General features: G+C 41.8%; 1 protein-coding gene across 1 annotated transcript in view; it reads right to left on the bottom strand.

Moving 5' to 3' along the window:
* vps13c (vacuolar protein sorting 13 homolog C) overlaps positions 1-13,129 on the bottom strand; it is a 289,282-nt gene that overhangs the window by 220,199 nt on the left and 55,954 nt on the right. Inside the window, exons 11-15 of the mRNA XM_037694953.1 lie at positions 4,691-4,771; positions 2,188-2,245; positions 1,747-1,874; positions 1,560-1,666; positions 934-1,108 (exon numbers count right to left, since the gene is read on the bottom strand). Coding sequence (XP_037550881.1) covers positions 934-1,108; positions 1,560-1,666; positions 1,747-1,874; positions 2,188-2,245; positions 4,691-4,771 — 549 coding nt within the window. The remainder of the gene's footprint in view (positions 1-933; positions 1,109-1,559; positions 1,667-1,746; positions 1,875-2,187; positions 2,246-4,690; positions 4,772-13,129) is intronic.

The following is a 13,129-nucleotide window of genomic DNA, read 5'->3' as shown; positions in this document are numbered from 1 at the left end:
CCTCCATGCCACGCCGCATTGAAGCAGTCATTCATGCAAAAGGATTCACGACCAAGTATTGAGTGCATCAGTGAACATGATTATTTGAAGGTTGGCGTTTTTTGTGTTAAAAACACTTGTCTTTCATTGGTGGGATGAAATATGCTAATTTTTTGGGACAGGCATTTTGGGTTTTCATGAGCTGTATGCCATAATCATCAGTATTAAAACAATTAAAGACCTGGCCCCTCCTCCCAGCAGTCTGCTGAGCTCCTCCTCCTCCTCCTACAGCCAAGTGTAGGTGCCGAGGGATGATCTTGTCTTTCCACTGCCATGAGCCGTGTCTCCCGCCAGCTCCAGGATCCCAGTGGTCAGGCACCCGAGCACAGCTGGCAGGTAGATGAGAATGTGTCCACAGAACATCCTTTTCAACTCACTTGAGATTTTGTGCTGTAGTAGAGATATTATTTGAGCTTCAAGATATTAATCAGATGCTGTTGGTTGTAGAAACTGCCTTGTTGCCATGGTTACGCATCATAACAAATAACCAAAACTAAAAAAGTTTCAGTAAAAATCCTTCCAGCTGCACAGCATCTGATACCAGAGGAAACAATCATCCAGAAAATTGTGATTTACATCCAGAAAAAGAGGAATTAAAGTTTCCAAATGCAAAATCTCAAAATGAAAGTAACAGAGCTGCTCCAACATGCAGCACCTTGAGCGGCGCAATTCTAGAACTAATTAAAAGTTTTAAAAAATCTTTCCGTGTAAATATCACATGTTACAACGTGGACACCCGTAGCTAATAGACAAGTGTGGCCTATATTTGTACAAAATTTTTCTTTACTTAAAAAAAATTATTTAGTAAGCGTGGCTTATATTTGTGTGCGCACTGTAGACTGAAAAGTACGGTAATTGTTTTGGGGTCTGGTTAGAACCTTGCCAGTCACTCACTTGGACCTGTTGCTCAGTGTATGACTCCGATTTAGCCTGGTTCAGTAGTTTGATCTTGTAGGCCAACCTGTAGGCCTTCAGGTTCTCTCGGTGAAGTCTGATGTTGGACCAGGACCACATTCTCTTGATACGCCGGATGTGGACCTCCACGATGCTATTGAAACCATACCTCCACCTGATGAAGGCAGAACACATGAAAATGACAATTTGCTGTTTTGGTCTGAGCTTCTGTTGGCTTCCTGCATTGATCTGGACCAGAACCAAACCCAATCAGGATCAGAACCTGTACAGATTCAGATCAGGATCAGAACATAAACAAATCAGGGTCACAACCTGCTCATCTTGTGTTTTCAGAACCCAACCTTATTGTCATAGAAATCAGTTTTCTTAATACTCCATCCTTCTGTTTTTTTTGTATTCTCAAATTTTAGTGAATTTTGAACAAAATTTCTCAATTCAGTTTCATTTTTTGTGCAATGTCAACACTGTGTCAAGGTTTGTACTGTTGAGTTCAAAAAGAGATCATCAGCTGAGGACAGACTACTTCCTAAGGACAACAGGCTCACTGTAATTTCAGTTTCTGAGCTGAGGACAACAAAATGACATTTCAGATCAATCAAACTGACCAGAGTTTGGCATTTTCTTGTATGGGAACCTCAGGTCTGAACTTCCTGTAGGGGGCGTTCTTCGTCATCAAGTCAATGGACTCCAGCACGTCCACCATGCTCAGATACTGCAGAGGACACAGAGAGGAAATAACTGATGTCACCTGCCTCCACCTGTTCTCCATCCACCATGTTTGTCTCCTGTTACCTGTGGCTTTGTCATCTCGATGGCAATGTTCTGGACCTCCAGCTGAAGGTTCACCTTCGGAGATTTCAGCTGGACCTCAGCGGTAGGGTTGATGCAAATTTTAGCGGAAGCGAAAATTGGCTTGAAAACTTCAGACAGAAACAAATTTAACAATTTAATTCAATTTGTCTTTATCACCCAACAAAGATTTTTTTGGCCTGTGTCTGTGTGTACTTGACTGTGGCTTTAGTGAAATGCATTTGTTCAAATAATTCTAGGCAACAATCGTATAAATATTTTACAATATCACGTTTTAAAACAGCATCCTGTTTGTATGCACTTTGAAAACATAGGAGAGAGAGACACCCTGCTGACTCCCAGTTTCAGTTTTTACAACATGGCATCATTAAGTGCAAACACATGTTACTATTTTCTGTTGCTTAACTAAAGAGTTGGACTCACTGTACTGATAGTGGGGAAGCTCCTGAACTTTAACGCTGATTCCAGACTTCAGCTGGTCCTGCAGGAGAGAATTCATTTACAACAAAAAACATTCACAAAAAGTGCTTAAAAACTAAAAGTACAGTAATTTCCAGACTATAAGCCACTACTTTTTTCACACACTTTGGACACCACGGCTTATCTTAGATCTTATGTTTTTCTTTACAATTTATACTTTTGTTGGATGTAACTGGGACCCTGTGTACACAAAAATAATTTTGACTTTGACTTAGACTTATATACAATGCTGCGGCCAACTTATGGATTTTATTTTTTTTGATTGGCTTCATTCTGCCAAAACATTTAGCCTCGTCACACCTGGGCCCTCACATAGCTCCCCAAAACACGTTTCTCTTGGTGGGTGAGTCCACATGACTCAATGAGACTACCTGAACAAATGAAGGTCCAAATAAATCTCACTAATGAAGTTCCCGAACTGGTCACAGCGGAGGGCAGTATGGTGGTGCAACTGGTAGAGCTGCTGCCTCTTAGTGGGCAGGTTACTTTGGTTCAAATTTCAGTCTGGGGGCCTTTCTGGGTGGAGTTTGCATGTTCTCTCCGTGCATGCGTGGGTTTTCTCCGGGTGCTCCAGTTTCCTCCAGCAGACTAAAAACATGCATGTTAGACTGACTGGTAACTCTAAATTGTCCCTAGGTGTGAGTGAGAGTGTTGTTCGTCTCGTTTGTCTCTATGTGTCCCTGTGATGGACTTGAGACCTATCCAGGGTGTCCCCCGCCTTTCGCACAGTGACTGTTGGACATGGGCACCACTGACCCCCGCAACCCAAAAAGAAAGAAGCGAGTGAAAGATAATGGATAACTGGACGGATGGTCACAGTGGACCAATGAAATGGGGAGGAGAACAGGGAGGGGGGAAACTTTGTTCCCTTCCCCGTTCTCTCCTCCCTATTTTACTCCCAGGGAGGAAAAACAAAGTATTTGCAATCACTCAAAATAGGTGTGAATTGTGCATTAATGTGATAATCCGAGCTTAGTGGGAGGCTTGAATGACTGGAGGCGAGACATCATTTACCAAAACTGTCCGCATGCAAAGAGCAACTTTTGCTCTAGTCTGCAGAGGGTCCTGACAGAGGAGCAGAGAAAAAACAATCCTCTATGACCAAACAGGTTTCAAAAGGCTGCTGTGTGATGGAGCATAGCAAAAGCTTGCACAGAAGGAAGATGAAGATGGCGATAAATGACTTCCAGGTAGGCTACTGTATTTTTTTAACCAGCTGTGTTATCTGCACTTTTCAGAAAAAAAATATTTACTGTACGTATTTGTGTATGTTACGGGTACGTATTTAATTAAAAGTTTAAAAAAAAATCTTTCTGTGTAAATATCTTATGTTACAACGTGGACACCCACGGCTTATAGACAAGTTTATAGACAACTACATGTGTCAAATTATTTTTATTTAGTAGACACGGCTTATATTTGGGTGCACTCAGTCTGGAAATCAGAATAAACTTTATTATCATTGCACCGAGATACAATGAGAAAATGTATGTACAGTCGTCCGAAAGATGGGCGGAGCGCACGATGCCGCCACTATGAAATTGTGGCCCTCTTATTCTTATTCAGAATAATATTTTGCTTAGATGAGAAAAGGGAAGAAAACATGAGGAGAGACGGTATAAAAAAGATCTCTCACTCCGTGTCCTAGACAGGGCACAATTTGAGGCATTAAAAAAAACCTACCACATCAAAGCAACATAAATAGATGTTATACATGAACATATAGGCCGGTGAAGATATTGAATTTTAAGGGAAGGTCGTAGCATAGTCCAGAGCCCCCCCCCTCTCAGCCACTGTCCAGATCAGAGGTGTTATTCATCATCAGCTCAGTTGAGGTTCCGTCACATGTCCATGACTTTGGGGAAGGGAGGAGTGAAGAGACAGACAAAGCATCTTTGTTGTTCCTAAACATGCCAGGAGGAGTTGAGATAAGTCCGCCTTCATGTGTGCTGCTAGAGAGTTCACAGTCCTGATAACAGCCTGCCAGCCAGCTCTCTGACGCAGCTCCACATAATTCAGTCTGAGTGCTGTCAAGCTTCAACACCTCCACACGAATTTGTAGACAATCCAGAATTCACCAACCAAACAGCAAAAAACAGTTGTCACCATGAATCCAATTTGTTTCCGTCGAGGTAAGAGGGTCCTCCTTACCCTGACTCCTGTCGGGAGAAGTTGATCAATTTTGTTGAGAGACCAGATGATCCTTCGAATTAAGAGGTATGCAGAAAAAAAAGAGGCTTTTTAAGAGTTCACAGGGCAAAAGAGTGCAAGCAGGGAAGCCGGGTGGGGTGGTGTGGGGGGTGGGGGGAGTTGGTGTTATGGAGCGCCGGGAAACACGTTTGACTTCACCAGAGTACAGAGAAAAAAAATAAAAACTTACGGTAGCTTTGTTTTAATTTTGTTTTAAATGATTTAAAGAAGACACCAGAAAACTTGATCGGCTCACCACAATGTCCTGCCATGACTGTTTGTAGTACATGGGACTGTTGACGTTCCAGTAGGCACACAGACTCTCCAGGCAGCCGAGCTGACAAAAACAAACACAAACAAGTAAACATCAACGTCAACAGCAGTGGAGTTAACTTCATCACAAGCTGAATGAAGCCAGAGTCAAACATTAGAACTTTGACATGTTGGAAACAGTGAACATGTTTTTCAATGTTCCCAAAATCTAAACAAGAACAAAGAGAATCTGCAGACAGCACCACACACCTGGTGCATCATATTCTGACTGCAGTGGAATTAGTTCAACTAAACCTGATCGTGCACATCACACTGAGTTATAACAAAACCCTGCTTCGCAGTCCAAACACTTGAATTACAAATCCAGTGGAATAGTTACAGAGCAGTCTATGCTAACGAAGTGAGGACTTGTGCTGCCATCTTGGAAGGTGGCATCCTTAGTTACTGCCAGCATGGCAGCAGAGCAGAAATATCTGAAGAAAATAAAACTGTAAGCAAAAAATTAAATAGCCAGGGAGGTGACGGGTACAATCTTTTGTAAGCCTGGTATGTGTCAAGTACATATCAGGGGCCTCATGTACAAAGACTTGTGTGGATTTCCTACTGAAACACGGCATACGCTTAAATAACGAAAACATCGTCCGCACAAATAAATCCAGATGTATGAAACGGTGCACACGCATGTATCCAAACATACTTCCTTTGTACGTCCCAGTCAATGTGGAATTGAGTGCCCATAAGGCAAAACCTGACTCCTCCCTCAACACTCCTCCATTACATATGCAAATAAGATTAAAATCTTCATCTGAAGCCTCTCCTCTCTGCACTAATGAAAAGCATGTCTACATGTGGGAAAAAAGAGGAACTTCACAGAATGTGAGTTGGAGACGCTTCTAAATGAGGTAGAGGCTTGTGAAAACAATCTTTTTCATATGCTGTCCTCTGGCATTAGCACCAAGTGCAAGAGTGAGTGAGATGGTGTGTGTGAAGCTGTAAATGCTGTGGGGTCTGCACATTTGCAGAAATTAAGAGAAAATGGTTAGACATATTAGGACAATTACATTAATTTAGTCACCAAGTAGCCACTCATCCCGAACCGTGCCAGCTTGTAGTCTGTTCCAGCAATGCTGTTCATTAAAATGAGTGAATCGTGTTGAACCAGGCCACCTCACCACCATGTTGGTGGTTAGTTACTTTTGTGCATCACATATAATGTGCACATTGATTGAATGAAAAGGTTTCCTGTTAACAGTGTAGCAAAATGGGGCTTAACTATATTGTTAATTATCAGTTATGAGTTAAGCTCATAACATATGCATGTATTATGCAAATAATCTTGTTGTTTGGGCACCACCTCTCTCTTGGAGAGGAAAAGCAGTCTCTATTCAATGTTGATGTGTTCATGCGTGCACATCCGCTCACAGACTCATGTTCAATGTTTTATGTTATGAGTGCTTAGTGTATATTTAGTTGATGTTTTTCTTAGTTCATATCTTAGATGTTATTACTGTTTTTCTTTTACATTTTATTGTTGGATGTAACTGGGACCCTGTGTACATAATTTCGCTCCACCACATGTACCACATGAGGTGCGAATGACAATAAAGAAACTCTGACTCTGACTCTATTTACCCAAAATTAATGTAACCTGAACGAGAGTTCTTTTCTCGTGTTTAAAGGGCATAAAATCAGTAATACACACAGATATGCCAAAAAAATCACAAATTCAATAACTCAGGAGCCAGGCAGAAGGAGAAATCCCACACAAGACAGGCTCTAGAGCAATGTGGATATCCTAACTGGGCCTTCCTGAAAGCAGAGAAGAAACCCAAACAGGACTCCAGTCAGCCATCAGGTGAAAAGGAGGAACCCAGACCAGTGGTCATTCCATATGTTGAGGGAGTATCAGAGAAACTGAGACGTTTATTTTCTAACTGGCCAAAAGGATGGACCAGCACAGAAGATCAACATCATCAGGCCAGGATTCTGAGGTCTACACTCATCTCCAGGCCAGCGGTCACTCTTTCAGGGATGAAGATGTTCACATCCTGGACAGAGAGGAACGATGGTTTGAGAGAGGAGTAAAGGAGGCCATCTTTGTGAAAAGAAACTGTCCATCATTAAACAGGGGTGGAGGCCTCCGGGTTCAACTGTCCCCCTCTTACAATGCTGTGATTGCTAGTATCACTCAGCCCTCTGTGAACAGTAAACAGCCTGAACCTGGTTTGATGGGTAACTGTTCTGGACTGATTACTCACAGTTCACTCTGGAAAGGTGCTGGTTCTGTATCTTTTCGTCCTCGTTTGCTTAAAGTCGTCTGCAGAAAGGATGCTGCTCTCCTCTCTGAGGTCAAGTGCAGAAGCTGGGTTTCTTCTCACCCCAGTTCCGAGCTCCAGTGTGAAGTCTCTGGAGTTTTTCTTAAAAGTTCTCTGCGAAGTGTGTCTCTTTGGAGTTTTCTTAAAAGTGAAACTTACTGTCTGTGCTAAAACAGATAAGACTGATCCACCTTGGGAGGGGTAGTTCTTACTTTTGGCTTGTTTTATAAATCTAAAGCTCCTTTTCTCTGCCTTAAAAGTTTCATTTTAAAAGAGAAAATAAAACAAATGTATTATCTTAAAGAAAGATTAGTTAAAACACACATTTTCATGAATAAACATTCAACATTTGACATTTTAGAAGTAAACTTAAAACATGCTATGTTTTAACAGAAGTGTCGCTGTTGAACTGTTCATCTCCTGAAAAAGGAATATCAGTTTGAACAAACAAAGGGTTCTTATGGTGTTATCTTAATGGGAACGAGTATTTGGGAGTATTACTTTTTCGACAAGGCAAGATATCAACATTGTGAGCTTTTCGGATGTTTCAAAACTCCGAGGTCAGTTGAACAAAAGCTCTCATTAAAACGATCTGTCCGTTTCATGAAAATGAGTTCATATTGGCAGTGAGGTTAACACAGTGACAGTTCTTTATTATGTTAAGTGTCAACCTAAAAAGTTTGTGAGCTAAAACAATGAATAAAATATGTCTGTTCGTTCCCAAGGGAATAGAAGTAGGGCTGAAACAATTCCTCGAATAATTCAAGGACCTCGATTACAAAAAATCCTCGAGGCAAATGTATCTGCCTTGAAGCTTCGTTAAACTATTCAGAGCACTGTGGTCTAGCCGGAAGGTTTTTGTGTTACACAACGCTACCGCTTCCGCTAGCATTTACGCTAACACGTATGTGCTAAGTTTTTGTAGCTATGGAGGGAACGTAGACTGCGTAGAAGTAGAGCCCTGAAAACAACAAAAACTGTCAAAAGTTTGGGAATATTTTAGGCTAAAAGATAAAGATAAAACAGCTTAATGCTTCCACTGCAAAGCAGAACTGGAGTAACCACAACAGCACGTCATCAATGTTGCAGCGTCTGAAGAGAAAACACTCGCTGTAGCATCAAACTCGTCCGCAGCTGCAACAGGTATCATGTTCTCTGTGCAAAATACGTTAAACTGAATGTGTGATAATCTGTCATGCTATAGATATAAAATGAGGCATATTTTTGCTAACGTTAAATCTACTGACTAATCATAGAGGCTACCTGGCAATATACACTAAGCACTCATAACATAAAACATTGAACATCAGCACAAACACACAGACTCATGTTCATGTTTGTGCTGATGTTCAATGTTTTATGTTATGAGTGCTTAGTGTATATTTAGTTGATGTTTTTCTTAGTTCATATCTTAGATGTTATTACTGTTTTTCTTATACATTTTATTGTTGGATGTAACTGGGACCTTGTGTACATAATTTCACTCCACCACATGTACCACATGAGGTGCGAATGACAATAAAGAAACTCTGACTCTGACTCAGAGTCTGTACGTTGTGTGAGGAAAAAAAACTGCATGACTTGATTCAAGTTTGTTAACGATAAAAGCAGCAACAGACTGACACATTTATTGATTTATTTCTGTACTTCCAACCTGACTTAAATGACATATTTAGGGTGAATATTTCAAGTGTAAATGTATTTACATGAGTTAGTAGGGTTTTTTTTTCTTCTTGCTACTGTTTAATTCAATTCAATTCAATTCAATTCAAAAATACTTTATTAATCCCAGAGGGAAATTAAATGTTGTTGTAACTCATCATCCTGGTTTCATTAAAGAGTTGTTCTAGATGCTGATGGCTGTGGGCAGGAAGGATCTCTTGTAGCGGTCTGTCCTACAATGGATTTGAAGAAGCCTCTGACTGAAGACACTTTGTTGTTGTATGACAGTCTGATGAAGAGGATGCTGAGGGTCGTCTATATGTTCTTCATTTTATGAAGAATCCTTCTTTGAACAATCATCTCCAAAGGTTCTAGAGGAGTCCCCAGAACTGAGCCAGCCTTCTTTATGAGCTTGTTGATCTTTTTTAAGTCACTTGCTCTGGTGTTGCTCCCCCAGCAGATGATGGCAGAAGAGGTAGCGCTCTCTACAACAGACTTATAGAAGATATGCAGCATCTTGCTGCAAACACTGAAGGACTTCAGCTTCCTCAAGAAGTACAGTCTGCTCTGTCCCTTCTTGTAGATGCTTCACTGTTGCATTTCCAGTCCAGTCTATTGTCCAGGTGAACCCCAAGGTATTTATACTTCTCCACCACCTCCACTTCTTCTCCCATGATGGAAATAGGGTTGGACCTGTTCCTGATTCTCCTGAAATCTACAATCATCTTTTTTTGTTTTGTTCACATTCAAGATGAGATGATTGTTTCCACACCATGCCACAAAGCGGTCCACCAGTTCCATGTATTGATCTTGTCCATCTCTGATACACCCGACTACTGCAGAGTCATCAGAATATTTCTGCAGATGACAGGAGTCTGTTTTGTACTGGAAATCTGAGGTGTACAGAGTGAAAAGGAATGGTGAGAGTACAGTCCCCTGTGGTGCTCCTGAGCTACTGACCACCTGGTTAGACACACAACCCTTCAGTCTCACAAACTGTGGTCTGTCCGTCAGGTAGTCTTTGATCCAGGTGATTGTTGAGGCCTCCACCTGAGTCTTCTGAAGTTTCTGACAAAGCAAATCAGGCTGGATTGTGTTAAATGCACTGGAGAAATCAAAGAACATGACTCTCACAGTGCTGTCTGCCTTTTCTAGATGACTGTGAGTTTGCTGAAGCAGGTGTATGATGGCATCTTCAACTCAAAGTCCAAGTTGATAAGCAAACTGCAGTGGGTCCTGATATGTGCTTGTTTGTCTAGTCAGGTGGGTCAGCAGAAGTCTCTCTAGGACCTTCATGATGTGGGATGTCAGGGCAACAGGTCTGTAGTCATTGAGGACTGATGGGTGCGTTTTCTTTGGCACTGGAACAAGACAGGATGTTTTCCACAACACAGGAACCTTCTCCTGGGTCAGGCTAAGGTTGAAGAGGTGCTGCAGAACCCCACAGAGCTGCTCTGCACAGACCTTCAGGACTCTGGGACTGACACCATCTGGACCTGCAGCCTTATTCCCGTTCAGTCTCTCCAGCTGCTTCCTCACCTGACTTCTGGAGATGCAGAGGGGGGAGGCAAAGGAGGTATCAGCATCTTCTGATTTGGTTGAAGACCAATAAGTAGAAGAAGGGTCCATGACTGAGGTGGTAGATACAATATTTGAGGTGTGACGGGACAGCCTTGGGTCAATGGAGGGTGGTATGTATGTTTGGCTGTGGGCAAGAGCGGAGGATGCTGAGCTTGTTCCTGAACTGAACCTACTGAAGAACGTGTTCAGTTCATTGGCTCTGTCCAGGCTTCCATCCTTCTGATCCTCCTTCTGCTTGAAGCCTGTGTTCTTTTTCATCCCTGACCACACCTCTCTGATATTGTTCTGTTGGAGCTTGCTCTCCAGCTTCTTCTTGTACACCTCCTTGCTGTTTCTTATCTTGACTTTTAGTTGCTTCTGTGTGCTCTTCAATAATTCCCTGTCTCCCTCCCTGAAGGCTCTTTTTTTCTGGTTTAGCAGTTCCTTCAGGTCAGTGGTAATCCAGGGTTTGTTATTGGGGAAGCATCTCACTGTTCTGGTGGGGATGGTGTCGTTTACACAGAAGTTTATATAGTCGGTCACACACTCAGTCATGGCATTGATGTCCTCTCCATGTGGCTGGCACAGTGCATCCCAGTCTGTAACCTCAAAACAACCCCGCAGGGCGTCTTCTGCTCCCATTGACCATTTTCTCACTGTTCTCTTTATTGCAGGTTGCCTCTGAACAAGGGGTTTATATTTTGAGCAGAGAAACACAATTTTTTGATCTGATTTGCCAAGAGGGGGTCTTACTTTAGCGATGTATGAATCCTTGACATTTGCATAAAACAAGTCCAGCGTTTTGTTTTCTCTGGTAGAGCAGCTGACAAACTGTTCGAATGTCGTAAGTGTAGCAGAGAGAGAGGCATGATTAAAATCCCCAGATATTGCAACAAACGCACTAGGGTGTTGTGTTTGTAGCTTAGCAACCTCGGAGCTGATGACATCACACGCAGTCTCAGCAACAGCATTGGGTTGAATGTAAACAGTTGCCAAAATAACACTGGTGAACTCTCTTGGCAAATAATATGGACGACAATTTAGGGCTAACAGTTCAATATCTGGACTGCAGAGACGACACTTCACAGTAACATGTCCAGGATTACACCATCTGTTGTTCACAAGCACTGCCAACCCACCTTCTTTCCTTTTGCCACTCCTCTTTAAAGGAGTGGCAGGAGTTTATGACTGAAAACTGGGATTAATCTGCATTTATTACTACTGTCATATTTGTTTATAGCTAAGCAATCAGGACTAAATAATACTACAGTCTGCAGAACTCAATGTACAAACTCAAACTTTACATTATCGTTGTATGAATGTGATAAAGCACTGATTATTCTTTGTAGAGATCTAGTAGAGTGCTGTATGAATGGGTAAATGAGGACACAGATTGTTGTAAAGAGCTTGGAGTGTCTTGATAAGATAGAAAGGCGCTATACAAGTACAATCCATTTACCATTTAATGTCAACAAACAGTAAAAATACAAAGATTTACATCAAGGAAAGAAGCAGTCAAGATTAGTTTGTGATTTCTCAAAAAATCATGAACAATAGGAGTTTATCAAAAACTACTTTTACATTGCAGGATGCTTTTTTTTTGTTGCGGAGATTTATTTCTGTGTATCTGTTGACAATATAAAAAACACATGCACCAAGATGTGCCGCGCTCTCGGGCGCAGCAGCTTTGCTGGCTCCCGGTGCGATCTCAGTTTTCAGGAGGTTTGAAATCAACTCCGAGCCTGATTCCGCACGCTTTAAGTGTGTGAATTATAGCTGAACAGAACTGATGAGAATGAGAGAAGATTTACTACGGAATACAGCAGCAATCAGCAATGATCTTAAATCTATGCTTGACAGAATGAAGACCTTAAAGTCATCAGCATGGAAGCTTCAGCAGGGGTGCTCAAACGGGAAGAGGAGACGCTGCTCCCTGCTGAAGAAGAGAGGCTGCCGGGCAGGGGTGTTAGTAAGGCTTAAAGCTAACACTGGCAGAGTACCCATGCCCTCTCCCTTTCTGTCGAATGTCCGCTCTTTGGATAACAAGATGGACTTGCTTTGTTTAAGAGTGAGCGTCACAGAGGAGATGAGTAAATGTGCAGTACTTTGTTTTAAAGAATCATGGCTTAACAGTGACATGACGGAATCAGCGTTCCAGCTGGACGACAGACATTTTTTTGAGCGGACTGTTGCAGCGAGCTAACTGGGACATCACCGGGAGGCGGATTTTGCATCTACATAAATAAAGGTTGGTGCACAGACTGTACTCTAATAAACCGCTCTTGCAAGGCTTTGGAGCAACTAACAGTCAAGTGTCGACCACATTATTTACCCCGCGAGTATACGGCACTGTTTATAATAACTGTTTCCACAGCCCCGGATGCTAATGCTACAAAAGCCCTGCTGGAGCTGCATGAAAATATTAGCACAATGCAAAACACATGTTTGCTGGTGACTAACCATGTAAATCTGAAAGACTCCCTGCCAAGATTTTATCAGCATGCAGCCATTCCTACATGAGGAAATAACACAATGGACTGTGTTTACAGGTCCTTCTAAAAAAATTAGCATATTGTGATAAAGGTCATTATTTTCCATAATGTAATGATAAAAATGAAACTTTCATATATTTCAGATTCCTTGCACACCAACTGAAATATTTCAGGTCTTTAATTGTTTTAATACTGATGATTATGGCATACAGCTCATGAAAACCCAAAATGCCTGTCCCAAAAAATTAGCATATTTCATCCCACCAATCAAAGACAAGTGTTTTTAATACAAAAAACGCCAACCTTCAAATAATCATGTTCAGTTATGCACTCAATACTTGGTCAGGAATCCTTTTGCATGAATGACTGCTTCAATGCGGCGTGGCATGGAGG

Source organism: Nematolebias whitei, chromosome 2 (genome assembly GCF_014905685.2).
Source record: "Nematolebias whitei isolate Nwh7 chromosome 2, NemWhi1, whole genome shotgun sequence".
Taxonomy (NCBI): Eukaryota; Metazoa; Chordata; class Actinopteri; order Cyprinodontiformes; family Rivulidae; genus Nematolebias; species Nematolebias whitei.
This window is presented reverse-complemented; position numbering and strand designations above follow the sequence as displayed.